Here is a 15,340-nt window from a genome sequence, read left to right as displayed (position 1 = left end):
ATCTCAAAGCATTGAACAAGCAAAGGAAGATCAATGAAGGCCAAAGCTTGTGGATCAACAACTTGCAAATGAGCTTGAACCAAATGGTGGCATCATCCTTTGAAGGTGTCAAGCAAAGAAGCTCAACCTTGAAGATCCCAAAGCAAGCCATGCACTCAAAGAGAAGATCAAGCAATGGCTACCTCAAGAGTTCATTCAAGAGAGTGGTAAAAATGGTAGATTGTATCACCTATCTCTCTTGTGTTTTCTCTTATCAAGGCACATCTTAAAACCCCTAAAATATGTTTTTCAAAGAGACTAACACACCCTTTAAGGACTTAAATGGATAAGTGAATGGCCATGGTGGTGTACCAACATGTTGGGACCCATATGGCATTCAACACAAGAAAGAACAAAACAGAGTTCCGAAGCAACAACCTGGACCAGCAACTAAATCCTATCAAAACTTATTTAAAACATTTTCAAATATTTTTGAAAATATTTTTAACAGATAGCTCTCATTTTTCTCATATCCGTAGAGTATAGGAACGTCAAAATCCGAAGAGAAATGAGGGAGATATGAATTTTACAAGTTCGACACTGTTTGCTGGAAACCAGTCTCGGAACTCCGAGAATTATTCTCGGAGCTCCGAGCTCGGAACTCCGAGAAAATTCTCGGAGCTCCGAGAAATGCACCAGGTTCTTAAACTTAAATCTCTATTTGGTTTCTCGGAACTCCGAGAAACCCTCGGAGCTCCGAGATCGGAACTCCGAGAAAACTCTCGGAACTCCGAGAAGTGTATTTTCTCAAAAAATTATAGCCGTTGGAGGCCCAACGGCTAGTTGATTTTTTGACCCAGTTTTGACTGTTTTACCCCCCAAACGGTCACATGGAGTTGGGACTTCATATATACCCATCTAATGGGTCTAAAACAAGAGAGGAACATTGTCCAACTTCAACAAACCATAGAAAATCATTTGTGAACTATTTTTGGTTAAATTCTCTCACCAACCAAACTCTTTGTGCCTTGATTTGAGAAAATCTTTTGAGATTGGTTTAGGCTTAAACTTGTTTATTCTTGAGAGCATCCTTGGAGCTTCAACTTGCATTGTAGCCTACATAGAGGCAAAGCTTTTATCTTCTTCTTTATTCGATCGGTGGCAAGGGCATCCGTGTTTAATTCCCTTGGGAGAAAGCGCTTAGAACTCGGCGGAGAAGGAGAGTCATTGTAAAGGTGGAAGGGCATCCTTATCTAATTCCCTTGGAGTGTAAAAGCCTCGGAGCCGGGCGTCGTGGAGATCTCAATAGTGGAAATCCTCAAGTGCGACCTTGAGTAGAGTGGAGTAGGCCGTTTGCCGAACCACTATAAATCTTTGTGTCACTTGTGTTGGTATTTCTCTATCTTTCTCTCCCTCTCACTTTCTTATTTATTTGTGCTTGCATTCTTACATATTTGGAATTGAGTGAGTAGTTAGCATTTTGGTTTTGATTGAATATTGGTACCTTGCTAACTAGGCTATAAATCACCTAATTAAGTTTGCTAATCAACAAGGGTTTTTGAACTTATATTAATTTGTAATATTGTTTAAGTTCAACTATTTCAAACTTAATTAAACAAGGGATAAGTCTTGGGTGAAATCTTAGTAAAAGTTTTCAAAAGGTAATAGTTTTATAAACATCCTATTCACCCCCCCTCTAGGTTGCCAAACCAAGTCACTACTTGGATTTCATTCTCTTTCATCAAAAAATCATCCTTGGTAGGATTCAGTAAATGTTCATGCTAGTATGATGGAAGGAGACAAGTACCTTAGACATGCTGCGAAGGACCGATTATCTAAGATCATTCAACTGGAGTCCTCTGAAGCAAAAATCTTGGAAGAGATGATGGGACATGATAAGCTCAAAGAGTCAACTCTCTCCCAAGAAATTGTCATTGGCCTTTGGTAAAACATATAAGGCAAGGCATGACAATACAGAGCGGCTATAGATATGAATGTTAAGTATAGCCATAGGATCTTATCATGATGAAAGATATCTTTATCTTAAAAAACACATGATAAGAAACAACTTCATAGGCAATGAAATGATCAATTTAAACACTATCCTATGAAAGAGAGTTCTAGAGATTTTTGAAACTCTAGAACATGATATTTATCATTGAAAATGATGAAATCATAAGAGTACATCCAAGATCAGTATAAAGCCTAAGAAGATACGGCACTGAGGCACATGCTAAGGGATTTTGTCAAAAATGAGAGATGATCTCAAAATATAAGCATAAGATAAATCCCAACTACCACACATAAGAAGCAATAAAGCTCCATATGAGTGAACTCATCACATATAGTGTGATACCCATATCAACCTACATATGACAAGATGGAAATGAAAAAAAAATTTCATGAATTGCTCCCCCTTTGTTAGAGACTCATACATGGTATGAATCCAAATGGTTATCCTAACACAAAAGCACCAAGAGATTTTGGGGTGAATGCTTGACAAACAACCCTAGGGATACTAATGCATGATTGCTATAGGTAGTTATATGATATTAAAAAAGATGACAACCTGGCAATCCATGCACCCCCTAAATATGTGCATATATATATATATATTATATGTATAAGTGACACTTTAATGTACATATGGCTTATCATGATGAAGATATTGGCTAGAAGCCAAAGAGATTAGTGTTTTGATTAAGGTGAGTGTATACTCTCCATCTTACTAGGTAAGAGGACTAAGAGTACCAATTGAGTGATTTTTAACTTTAGATTTGCCATCTTTACCATGTAGCTAATGTTTTACAAAGGGATAAAAATATAGATTATATAGATATGCCAATATAGCTCAAATCTAAGAACTCAAACGCAGAAAAGATAGACTATAGAGGATTATGTCTGAGAGAGACATCCATGGCTCCTGCAAGTGATAATATGCCACTTATGGGTAAACATGAGCAAGATATGATATTTTAAGACTCCATGGATAGTCTACAAAGTTTGGACCCAAGTGACATGACTCATATGGTTCATGGTCCAAACAACTATGCTTATATCCACAAACCACCATATAAAAGTAGGGCATTTAAGCACAAAGTACAAAAGCCTATGGAAAACCAAAATGTGTGGAATACAAGTGTTCCCATCACAATGTGTTGCATGATAACCACAACAATGAGTAACTGCCCAACAATGATACTAGATTCCTATGACATTTTGAATTTTACTCAACTGAAATTCATACATTGAATCTAGATTCATTTTCAATTCTCTACAAAATATATTCATGTAGGACTGTAGAGAATAATCAAAGGACTCTTAGAGTATATGAAGTGATAAATACCTTGGACACATGCATTCCAAAATGAATTATCATGACTAGATAGTTTAATCTTAGTCATGAGAGAATATTCATTTTAGGCCTATTGGAATACATCTACTTTAACCTATCAAGATTTCTTATGTATTTAATGATAATCATTAAACACACAAGAATGAGTTTGAAGGACAACTAGGAGGATAGTAATAAACATACTTACTCACCTAGGACATAAGAGATGTCTAAGAAAGGATTTGAGTGGATTTCCTTAGACAAGGCATTTAACATACAATCTTGCTAGAAATGATATTCTACCTAAGTTGAATATACCCAGATCTAGCAAATGCCAAAATTGTCCTAACAAGAGTTCAAGAATGAAAGGAATGAACTTGAAAGATCAATTTGAACTCAAGGAGAAAAATGGTGGTCAATTTTCATGAAAGCACATATATGGTTTTCACATTAAATTTTTTATTGTGGATTTACTTTGTGGATGCTAAGTGTATAAGTGATGTGATTTGCACTTAGATAGGCTTTTCAAAAAGGATATTCAATAAAGCACAAAATATAGTCTATAGAGATGTATTCTAGTTTTTTACATAGACTAAGAATGAGAATGATGTGATCATGAAAGCACAATAAGCAACGATACATGTTATTAAATAATGTACAAAGATGAGTATCTAAGCTAAAAAATGAAATGATATATCGTTTAATCACATGTGATCTAGATACAATAAATGCAACAATGAAATGGTATCTAGAGAGAATTCAAATGATATAGCAATTAAAGCACAACCCATTGCATTAGCATATTTAATTAATAGTTTTAATGGGAAATTTTGGAACCCAATTCCCTTTGGTTCCACCCAAGTTTGTTTGAGGGAGTATCTTTTCTTATCCAAACAAACTTGTTTGACTTCACAAATCTAAGCATACACATAGATTTGTGATGTCCTAATCTACCACAATAAGTACATGAGTAATGATTGGTAGATGAGGAACATGAAGAACCACAAGAATGCACATGATGACAAACATGTTTATCTTTTTCTTCTTACAATCTTTGGTTCTGAAAATCCGATATAGGGGGTCCCAAGTTATAATAGAAATGGCAACTATGAGGAGGGAGAATACGGTTGTTTAAGAAAACTAGAATTTTACCAATTTGAAAAACTTAAACCGATTAAGAGATCAAAAACAATATTTTAAGCATACAAGTTAAATCTAATGGTGCAATGCAAATGAAAGAGCAAAGAGATAGAAAGAGTGCACCCGAGATTTAAAGTGGTTCGGTCCTCAAACCCGAGGCCTACTCCACTCCACCAACCAAACCCGTTGATGGCTTCACTATATGATCTTCTTAACCTTGGCGAAGATCGGTGCCAATTACAATTGCTTTAACCTTGGTGGCAATCCTCACCACGGAGAAAAAAGGGCTCCGCTTCTCCGAATACTCGCCCGAATACAAATCTTGAAAGATGAAAGAAAGAACTAAAAAATCCCTTCTCAAGGGTTAACAAAAGATGTACAATTGAGAGCCTATGATCCAAATCCTAGAGTTGGTGATGAGAGGCACAATTGAAGCTTGATTCACTCTTGGGTATTCAAATGAAGTTTAAGAGTGTTAGGATAGATAGTTTGTATGTTTAGAACACCCATATTTATAGGAAAAACAAAATATGACCGTTCAGTGGCATTACGGTAATTCCAGCAAAATTCCAAACGGCTCTTTTTCAGACCGTTGGAGTGTTCTCGGAGTTCCGAGAAAAAATCTCGGAGTTCCGAGAAGCCTCACAGAAGTTGGAAAAAGTCTACTGGACCATTTCTCGGAGTTCCGAGAATAATTCTCGGAGTTCCGAGAAGCCTATGCAGAGCAGATTTTCAATTCTGTTTTTGGGCTTCCAGTTCTCAACCAAGATGGGATTGCTATGAGGGTTCCAAGGTGTTGGAACTCCACAAATACAATCACTTGTTTATTTAGGGTGTGTGAGATTACTTTAATTATGCATCTAAAAACCTAATCTAGGTTTGGATCAATTACATTAAAAAATGGTCTTCAATATTAATTTCTTCATGTCTTCAAGTCTTCATGACTTCTTGCTTGATGACTTTGGCCTTCCAATTAGTGGTCCAATGTGGGCTTCTTGGCCTTCAATCCAAGCATCCTTGATCTTACTTTATCAAGATCTACAACTTAGACAAACAAACACATTAGTGATAAATGATCACTTGTGTATTGGAATCATCAAAACAAGATGGGAATGCCAAGGTAAAAACCATTGGGCTTACAATCTCCCCCTTTTTGATGATGACAAGCACAAGAGATTTACAAATCAAAGCATATACTCTTTTCACATTTTTCTTACACTAGAGACTTTACTCTAGATTCTTCTCCCCCTTTGTCATCAACAAAAAGAAGGGGTAAGAAAAACAAGGGTTTAAAATTTACAATTTTAAAGCTCCCCCTTTTTCAAAGAAAAATTCAATTTTAACTCCCCCTAGTTAAAATAATTTTACAATACAAGAGGGGTTATCAAACAAAACATACAAATGAAATATATTCAATTTTAAGTTAAAAAACCCCTAATCTACACAATATGAATATCATCATATGGGGGTTTTGGGAACCCAAGATTTCTTGGTCCCACATCTAGCCCTACTCTTGGATGCACATTGGAATTGGTAATGACCATTCATTCCACAAAAATGGCATCTAACAAGAGGGTTAGATACACTAGTCCTATCATGATAAGCATGTTGAGGTCTAAGACTAGTTTTACTTAGGATTATGTCAATAATTTTATTTCCATTTAGAAATCCATGTAAACATAATCTAAGTCTTTCATTTTCATTATGAAGATGGGATGTTTGAACTAAAAGCTCATTTCTTTCATCTTCATAAGAATTGGAGGAGCTTGCCATATTTTGAAATTTTAAAAGTTGGCAAGTTTTCTCATCCAAGCTACCCTTAAGGGTATTAATCTCAAGTTTATGATTTTCAAGTGTAACTTGTTCTTGAGATATGGAAGAAGATAAATCACTTTTCAAAAATTCAAGTTCTTTTTCTAACTTTAAAATGGATTTTTTAAGAACTTTGTTTTTGGAAATTTGGGTATGCAAGGTTTCACATAATTCATCATAAGGTATGCTATCACTTTTACTACTAGATGAAGAATATGAGGGGTTAGAGTTTACCTCAACTTCATGGGTGATTGTCATGAAGCAAAGATCATCTTTTTTATTTTCTTCCCCTTCACTTGAGCTTTTGCCCGATGTGCTTAACGCATCCCAACCGGCGGCAAGAGCCTTATGCTTCTTCCAATCCTTCTTACCCTTGTACTTAGAGGAAGTTGATTTTAGAAGTGGACAATCCGGTCTTTTGTGTCCTATCTTCCTGCAATTGAAGCATCTTAAGGCTCCATCAACATCACTTTCTTCTTTCTTTTTCTTATCTTTCTTATGCTTCTTTCTCCACAAGCTCTTGAATCTTCGTAAAGCTTCTTCTTCATCACTATCCGCTTCACTTGATGAGTCTTCCTTGGAAGCCTTGAGTGCTATGGATCTAAATTCCCTCTCCTTCTCCTTTGGCTTCTTTTCCTCTTGTCGGCTAGTAAGGAGCATCTTATGGGTGATGAGAGATCCTACAAGCTCCTCTATGGTTAGAGTCTTGAGATTTTTTGACTCTTGAATCGCGGTCACCTTTGGATCCCAATGGGGAGGAAGAGACCTAAGTAACTTACTCACAAGCTCATCGTTAGGATAAGATTTACCAAGATTAGCTAGTTCGTTAGAAATAATAGAAAAACGAGTATACATTTCCGAAATACTCTCATTTGGACTCATTCTAAACATTTCATACTTGCTCTTTAACAAGTTTATTTTGGAATCCTTGACTTGTGATGTTCCCTCATGGGTAGTTGCAAGGGTATCCCAAATAGTCTTGGCGGAATCAAAAAGAGCAACTCTATTAAAATCCTCGGTAGCTAAGGCACAAAACAAGGAATTTATTGCTTTGTAGTTCAAATTAGCTTGCCTTTTCTCTACCACATTCCATTCTTCAAAAGGATTGGAAGGTACATTGTATCCATTTTCAACAATGTACCAAAGTTCCACATCTATCGAAAGAAGATAGATGCGCATCCTTGTTTTCCAATGTCCATAGTTTGACCCATTGAAGAAAGGAGGTCTAGTTGTGGAATGGCCTTCCGGAAGTCCGGTTCCAATTTGGTGTGCCATTTCACAATTAGAAGTTGCCAAATAAAATCTTTCCCTAGTTAGATTTTGAAATAACTTTTACAAAAATTTTAAAATCTTTTAAGAGCCAAGGCTTTGATACCAAGTGAAAATCCGATATAGGGGGTCCCAAGTTATAATAGAAATGGCAACTATGAGGAGGGAGAATACGGTTGTTTAAGAAAACTAGAATTTACCAATTTGAAAAACTTAAACCGATTAAGAGATCAAAAACAATATTTTAAGCATACAAGTTAAATCTAATGGTGCAATGCAAATGAAAGAGCAAAGAGATAGAAAGAGTGCACCCGGGATTTAAAGTGGTTCGGTCCTCAAACCCGAGGCCTACTCCACTCCACCAACCAAACCCGTTGATGGCTTCACTATATGATCTTCTTAACCTTGGCGAAGATCGGTGCCAATTACAATTGCTTTAACCTTGGTGGCAATCCTCACCACGGAGAAAAAAGGGCTCCGCTTCTCCGAATACTCGCCCGAATACAAATCTTGAAAGATGAAAGAAAGAACTAAAAAATCCCTTCACAAGGGTTACAAAAGATGTACAATTGAGAGCCTATGATCCAAATCCTAGAGTTGGTGATGAGAGGCACAATTGAAGCTTGATTCACTCTTGGGTATTCAAATGAAGTTTAAGAGTGTTAGGATAGATAGTTTGTATGTTTAGAACACCCATATTTATAGGAAAAACAAAATATGACCGTTCAGTGGCATTACGGTAATTCCAGCAAAATTCCAAACAGCTCTTTTTCAGACCGTTGGAGTGTTCTCGGAGTTCCGAGAATATTTCTCGGAGTTCCGAGAAAAAATCTCGGAGTTCCGAGAAGCCTCACAGAAGTTGGAAAAAGTCTACTGGACCATTTCTCGGAGTTCCGAGAATATTTCTCGGAGTTCCGAGAATTCTCGGAGTTCCGAGAAAAACTCTCGGAGTTCCGAGAAGCCTATGCAGAGCAGATTTTCAATTCTGTTTTTGGGCTTCCAGTTCTCAACCAAGATGGGATTGCTATGAGGGTTCCAAGGTGTTGGAACTCCACAAATACAATCACTTGTTTATTTAGGGTGTGTGAGATTACTTTAATTATGCCTCTAAAAACCTAATCTAGGTTTGGATCAATTACATTAAAAAATGGTCTTCAATATTAATTTCTTCATGTCTTCAAGTCTTCATGACTTCTTGCTTGATGACTTTGGCCTTCCAATTAGTGGTCCAATGTGGGCTTCTTGGCCTTCAATCCAAGCATCCTTGATCTTACTTTATCAAGATCTACAACTTAGACAAACAAACACATTAGTGATAAATGATCACTTGTGTATTGGAATCATCAAAACAAGATGGGAATGCCAAGGTAAAAACCATTGGGCTTACAGGTTCTTTATGGAGAGTTCTTCATTTACTAATTTTATCTCATTTAATTGACTTTTAAGACAATTTATTTGTTGAGATAAATTAGCATTCAATTTTTCTTCATTTTCACAAACAAGTATATATTTTTCATTTAAATCCTTGTTTGTGTTTTCAAAGCTTTTATTTTCTATTTCAAAGGCATTGCATCTTTTAATTAAGTCATCATTTTTATTTATCAAAATTTTGCTCAATTGACTTAATTTTTTATTTCTTTTCAAACTTTCATTTACTTCAGATTTCAAATTGTCAATTTGACTTTCTAAATCGGAGATTGAATGTTTGAAAGAATTTTCATTTGCAAAAGATTTTTGTAAAGTCTCTTTTTGTCCAATAATTTTATCATTTGAAAAGAGATAAACATTTTTCTCAAAAATATTTTCTAATGAAGTCCAAATATCTTTTGCATTGATGCATGATGAAATTTACTCAAATATATTTGGATTTATACCACAACACAAAGCAATCATTGCCTTTGAATTCAACGAAAATAATTTTAAACTCAGCCGTAGATAAAAGGTTGTTTCCCTGCAAAAATACAAAATAAAATCAGTAGGGATAGACTTTTCAATTTTTTTTTTTAAATTCCATTATAAATAACCATTTCTTCTGACCTGTGATACATGTACTTTCCACAAACCATCTAAACATATTATCAAAATTCCTATTATAACACTCATTTCCCACAACATATACAAATAAAAAAAGTAATCTAAATTTAGAATATTTATGAATTCACAATTCGTCCATAGCTAACATCTTGGACTTGTTCCATCAACAAAATACTACAATGTTCCGAACCACATATCAAAATAAAATCCTATATTGTTCACATCCACATCAAAACAAAATGGTAGCTACATTGTTCCCAACCATATCAAAACAAAATACTATATTGGTTAACATTCTTTATCTTCTCTCTTCATCTCCTTTTCATCATCTCCTCAATCCCCAATATCATTTGCGATTTAACAATTTAACCTACAAACACATACCATGTATAAATTAATGATAAATGAACAAATGCATATAAAGTAAACCCATTGTAAGAATTTAAATTGCCTTTTAAAACTAATTGTACACTTACAAATGCATGAGGCCAAACAACGTTACTTCCTAAGACATCGCCGACGACATGTACTTAAACTTTTTCATTCAGTCTTGGTAACTTTGCTTTTCGGGATATACCTCCGTTGATCGTTACTTCGCACGATCCCTCACCCAATTTTTCCCCCTTACAATTTGGTTGGGATCTTCACTTTTGAGGAACCCTTTTGTCACAGCATCACCTTCAAAATTCATCAACTTAGAGGGAATACATACATGAATCTGAAAACCATTAAGCCATAAATATGGTGCCCATAAAGCTTCATTCATTCACTAATAAGAATGACCATATACTTAGACTTGCACAACAAAAAAATATAAATACCTGGTTATTACCATCCTTAGTCTGAGGTGAAGCACGAGGAGTCTTAGCATCAACATGAGCGGTATGCTGAATCTGAAAATAATTAAATCATAAATATGATGTCCATAAGAACTTCATTCATTCACTAATAAGAATTAATTTGTACTTAAACTTGCACAATAAAAAAATATAAATACCTGGTTATTACGAGCCTTAGTCTGAGGTGAAGAACGAGGAGTCTTAGCAGCAACAGGAGCGGTATGCTGAATCTGAAAACAATTAAATTATAAATATGGTGCCCATAAGAACTATCATGTACTTAAACTTGCACAATAAAAAAAAAATATAAATACCTGGTTATTACGAGCCTTAGTCTGAGGTGAAGAACGAGGATTCTTAGCAGCAGCAGGAGCGGTATGCTGAATCTGAAAACAATTAATTCATAAATGTGGTGCCCATAGGAACTTTATTCATTCACTAATAAGAACTATCATGTACTTAAACTTGCACAATAAAAATATATAAATACCTGGTTATTATGAGCCATAGTCCGAGGTAAAGCACGAGGAGTCTTAGCGGCAACAGGAGCAGTATGCTGAGCAGTAGGAACATGAGGATTGGTAGGAAGAGCAATTGGAGAATTAGTAGTAGCAGCAGCAAAAAGAGGCCTTTGAAGAACATAGGGAATAGTAGAATCAATAGGAGCAGAAAGGGGAGCAACGTGAGTAGGAGGAGCGATATGAGGAGTAATAAGAGGATTGCCCATAGGATTAGGCTGATCAACGCGGCTTGCAACAGAAGAGTGCACTTGATTTGGTGAATTATGTTCCCTTCCAATAATACCCTACCATTAATTAATAAAAAAAATCAAGCATTTGTATGTCATATACATAAAATAAATAGATATATATGTGCTTCATATATAAACAAATAGGTAAGTGATATATCCGCCCCCTTTGATTACTTGGACACCAGGGACAGTGTACGTGGCAATTAACCCCATTGAATCCGTCTGACGAAGTACATCTGCCCCTCTGCAATCATTGGTACACAACTATATACTGGGTGTCCCAAGTAATCAAAAGGGGCAGATATATCACTTCCCAACAAATATTAACCATAATATAACTATGAATACTTATATTTTGGATGAATATGTCTTTCATCTTCCTCATCTCCTCTTTCATTGCGGCTAATTCCTTTTCTAATACCTCACATATAGACTTACTTGTCTCACGACGGGGGTTTTTCCCCCATAGAGAAGATAGGGTTGGGCCTGGCCCTAAACAACGAACACGGCCATGTTTATTTGACCCAACGCTTTGCTGAGGATGTCGTCTTTGGAAGCCAGGCTACACTGCGAGCTCTCTATTGGTTGTGTTTCCTGAAGCTTGCGTATTTTTGCCTACAATAAGAATGCAAGTAAATTATTAAAGACTATCTTATCAACAAGTGAGGAGTAAAAGTGAACCGTTTGGTATGCATATTATAAACATACAATAGCATCTCTTGAATTTTCAACAAAGGTCCCATCACTGTGAGTACGGGTCATGATCCATAATTCATCCCGCCCAAATGGGTTCTTCGTCTTTTCCTCCTATCATCAACATAGAAGAAAAATTAAGATTTATTAATTAAAATCAATTGCAAATTCAAGAAAAAACAAATATTCAAATTAAAAGTTACAATTTCCTCGGTAATAATAGCGAATGCCTTAGATCCCCCGGTATGTGGTGTTCAAGACAGATTGCGATTTGCAGCATTTGTTGTGCTTTGAGCCTGCAATATCGAGTTCATAGTATAATTAGTTAGGAAGATCACCCTTCCAATAGCATTAAAAAATCACCCTTCCAATAGTTAATTAAGAACTATATAAATACCTGGAACTCATCACTATTCCAATTTTCCACAACTTAATCTATTGTGACTCGACAATCTTATTAGGCTGAGGTGGAAAAATCACTTCATCACTTGTTTCATTGAAGTATTTTCTTCTTAGTTCGTACTTGTGGTTCTTCCATTTTTCATTTAATTGGCTATCGCCCAATCTTTTCCATCTTTTGGAACATCAAACTTTTCCTACATATATCAAAATTAAAAATGGTACGGTTAAGATGTAGTTACAGCATAAGATAAAACAATATATTCACCATAGGAGGATAATTAACTTTATCTCCTACTATGTACCAATAATGTACTCCAGGCATCCTCTTTATTAGATTCCGGCATATTTTTCAAAGAAAACATGTCAATAGGTGGACACCCCATTTTGACCGTGCCCTAAATCTCTCTTGTTCGAGCAAAACCCAACCAAATCAATCAATTAGGGTCCCAAATTTCTTCCCAAGGAAGGTTAGGGTCCCACCAAGGTCCCTGTAAAATTTCGTCGAATTCCGAGCGCGTTTGCCTAGCAAACGAGCTGAGAGAAACCGCAGTGCAAATGCAGAAGGGGGGTGAATTATCCTGGAACGGTGCCAAACCTGAGCTGAAAAGGACATGTAATTTCGCGCGTACATCAAAAATTCGCGCGCCCATCAAAGTTCCGCGCGCTCATCATTTTTTGAGTGTCGATATCAATCCCCCAAAATTCTCTATAAATACGAATTTGGGTCTTTTTTCACAAAAGAAAAAAAAAAGAAAAATTCTCGTCGGAGAGAGAGAGACAGAGAGAGTATAGATCTGAGATTTCGAAACCTTATTCGTTCTTTTCTTCTTCTCCGGTGGTGTTTTTCCGGTCGATCATCTACGAGACTCCGATCATACTCTCCAGTCTCCTTCTTCTCCATCGGTTTCTCTACATTTCGACCTTAGATCTAGAATCCGAAAACCTAACCTTTGTTCCTCTTCTTCTCCAATCATCTTCCCCGGCCAGATCCACCGGAGTTCAGCGGATCTGCAATCTCCGATCAAGATTCCTCCCGATCTTCTTCCTTCAAGCTTCTTTTCCCTTTGCTATATCTATAGCTATAACTGTCATTTGTCACAGCTCAAACCTTAAATCTCCATCGCACATACCCTAACTTCTTCTCATTTTCCACTGCAATACCTGATCTCTTCGTTTTTCATTTTTAGAAACCCTAATCCAAGGCTTTAAATCCTAGATCCATGATCTTTTAGATCCGATCTACTCTTATATTGTAAACCTGAGATCTTCTGCCTCAAATTTAGATATTTTGTGCAAGTTATGCATTGTTCCATGGCCTTGTAATCTGGAAAACAAGAAACTGATGTAAGCTCTGGATTCAAAGAAAAATTTGAGTAAAAAGATATTCGAGCAAAGTAAGGTATGTTCTCAGTTTTCTTTTCATTTTTATTTTATTTATATTTATTAAATTTTTTTTTATGTGATTTTTCATGACATAGATCAGAAGTTAATATGCCTTTGTTTCTATGTTCTATTCTATATTTTGAATATGATTTTTCTCTAAAGATCTTGATAAATTCTTTTTAGATTTGTAGTCTTGTGTGTGTGTGTCTATATATATATATATATATATATATATATATATATATATATATCATTTGAAATATAAGAAGGGGTATGAGAAATGATGATAATCCAGATTTACTTCGATTTAATTTTTCTTTTAAAGATTTATTAAGTTCGGGTCTCAAATATGGTCATTTCTGTTCTTAGGGATATGTTGTGGATGACAGTAGATAGTTCATATTGATTGGATGGTGAAAATTTGTTTATGATCATTTATTTGCCTCTAAAAGAAAAATGTATATGCTAATAGGTTGTAAAGTCATGTTCTTATAAGCTAATCATATAGCTTTTAGATAGTTGTCGTTGTTGTAACTTAGGGTATGACCTTGTATAAATGTTTGGGATAAGATTAGACTAAAATAGAGTCTCTGTCTTTAAATCATGATGCACTTACATTGAGTAGAAGTTGCTCAAGCAATTTGACAACTTATTAGCTTCAATTTATATTCTTATGGTTATTAGAAGGGTCATCTAGTAGTACAATTTGAGCTAAGCTGAAAACATTGTTGGAAACTTATGGGATTAAATCTTTTGTTAGTCATATTTCAACAAGTTAATACTTTTGTGTAGACTCATGAAGACTGTTGAATGTATATGATTAGACAGGTTTGAATAATTTCAAACTAAATAGTTAATTCTGTATAATTTGGTGGTTTATACATTTGAAATGGAAGTTTTATTTATTTAAAAAAAAAAAAGTGTTCTAAATGCAACAGCTTAATTTGTTGAATTGGCTTTAAATCAAGATTGAATCATTTTCTTGCATACAGTAGGAAAAAGGGTTTTTTCTCTTGGACATTTGTGTGTTCAAAAAGAGTTTTTGATTGCAATTATTTAATGTGTTAAATGATAGAACCTTGTTTGCAGAATTATTTGGAGTAGTTTATCAATAAATTTAGAAAGAGATAGATGAAGTCCTGTTACTTTGGCTTTATAATACTAATTTTAGTCTGGACAAGTTTTTTTTTTTTTTTTTCTTACCTTGATTTTTGAAAATGTTCATTTTTGAGTAAACTATAATATAGGGGTATCTAATACTCTCGCTTACCTGTTCATCCACAGGCCATATTAGTAATGTGGAAGTTTTTTTTTTAATAAGAATCATCATTTTTTTTTATTTTTTATGATTAAGACACTTATAAAGGGAAATGATCATTATCCTTGCCAGTCTGTTACACCAAGTGATTTATAGGGTTCTTATACATGCTTTGTTTTCATGTGTATGGATTGTTTATAGTTAGAATATAACCTGAAACTAGTTGTCATATGACCTGAAATTATCTAATCTGAACCAGTTGCCATAACCTGAGTCAACAGTCTGTTATTTTGAACATATTTTTTATTTATTTTATTCTATTATTTTACTGTGTTCGTATGGTAGAAAACTGAATTTTGCTTGCTTGTCAGTTAAAATCCCAAATTATTAACATTAGTTAAGAAAGGTAGTTATGGAAAATTTGTTCGTATTCTTGAATTCATATG

General features: G+C 35.0%; 1 protein-coding gene across 1 annotated transcript in view; it reads right to left on the bottom strand.

The window, feature by feature from the left end:
- Positions 1–9,755: 9,755 nt before the first annotated feature.
- The window catches only part of LOC143880257 (uncharacterized), a 34,580-nt gene continuing 28,995 nt past the window's right edge, over positions 9,756–15,340 (bottom strand). Inside the window, exons 2-10 of the mRNA XM_077383093.1 lie at positions 12,249–12,447; positions 11,867–12,147; positions 11,597–11,773; positions 10,898–11,212; positions 10,722–10,793; positions 10,566–10,637; positions 10,390–10,461; positions 10,045–10,246; positions 9,756–9,938 (exon numbers count right to left, since the gene is read on the bottom strand). Coding sequence (XP_077239208.1) covers positions 10,235–10,246; positions 10,390–10,461; positions 10,566–10,637; positions 10,722–10,793; positions 10,898–11,134 — 465 coding nt within the window. The 5' untranslated portion in view covers positions 11,135–11,212; positions 11,597–11,773; positions 11,867–12,147; positions 12,249–12,447 and the 3' untranslated portion in view covers positions 9,756–9,938; positions 10,045–10,234. The remainder of the gene's footprint in view (positions 9,939–10,044; positions 10,247–10,389; positions 10,462–10,565; positions 10,638–10,721; positions 10,794–10,897; positions 11,213–11,596; positions 11,774–11,866; positions 12,148–12,248; positions 12,448–15,340) is intronic.

This window comes from Tasmannia lanceolata, unplaced genomic scaffold (genome assembly GCF_043159265.1).
Source record: "Tasmannia lanceolata isolate RefF3 unplaced genomic scaffold, GAP_Taslan_0.1 ptg000006l, whole genome shotgun sequence".
NCBI classification, from domain to species: domain Eukaryota; kingdom Viridiplantae; phylum Streptophyta; class Magnoliopsida; order Canellales; family Winteraceae; genus Tasmannia; species Tasmannia lanceolata.
This window is presented reverse-complemented; position numbering and strand designations above follow the sequence as displayed.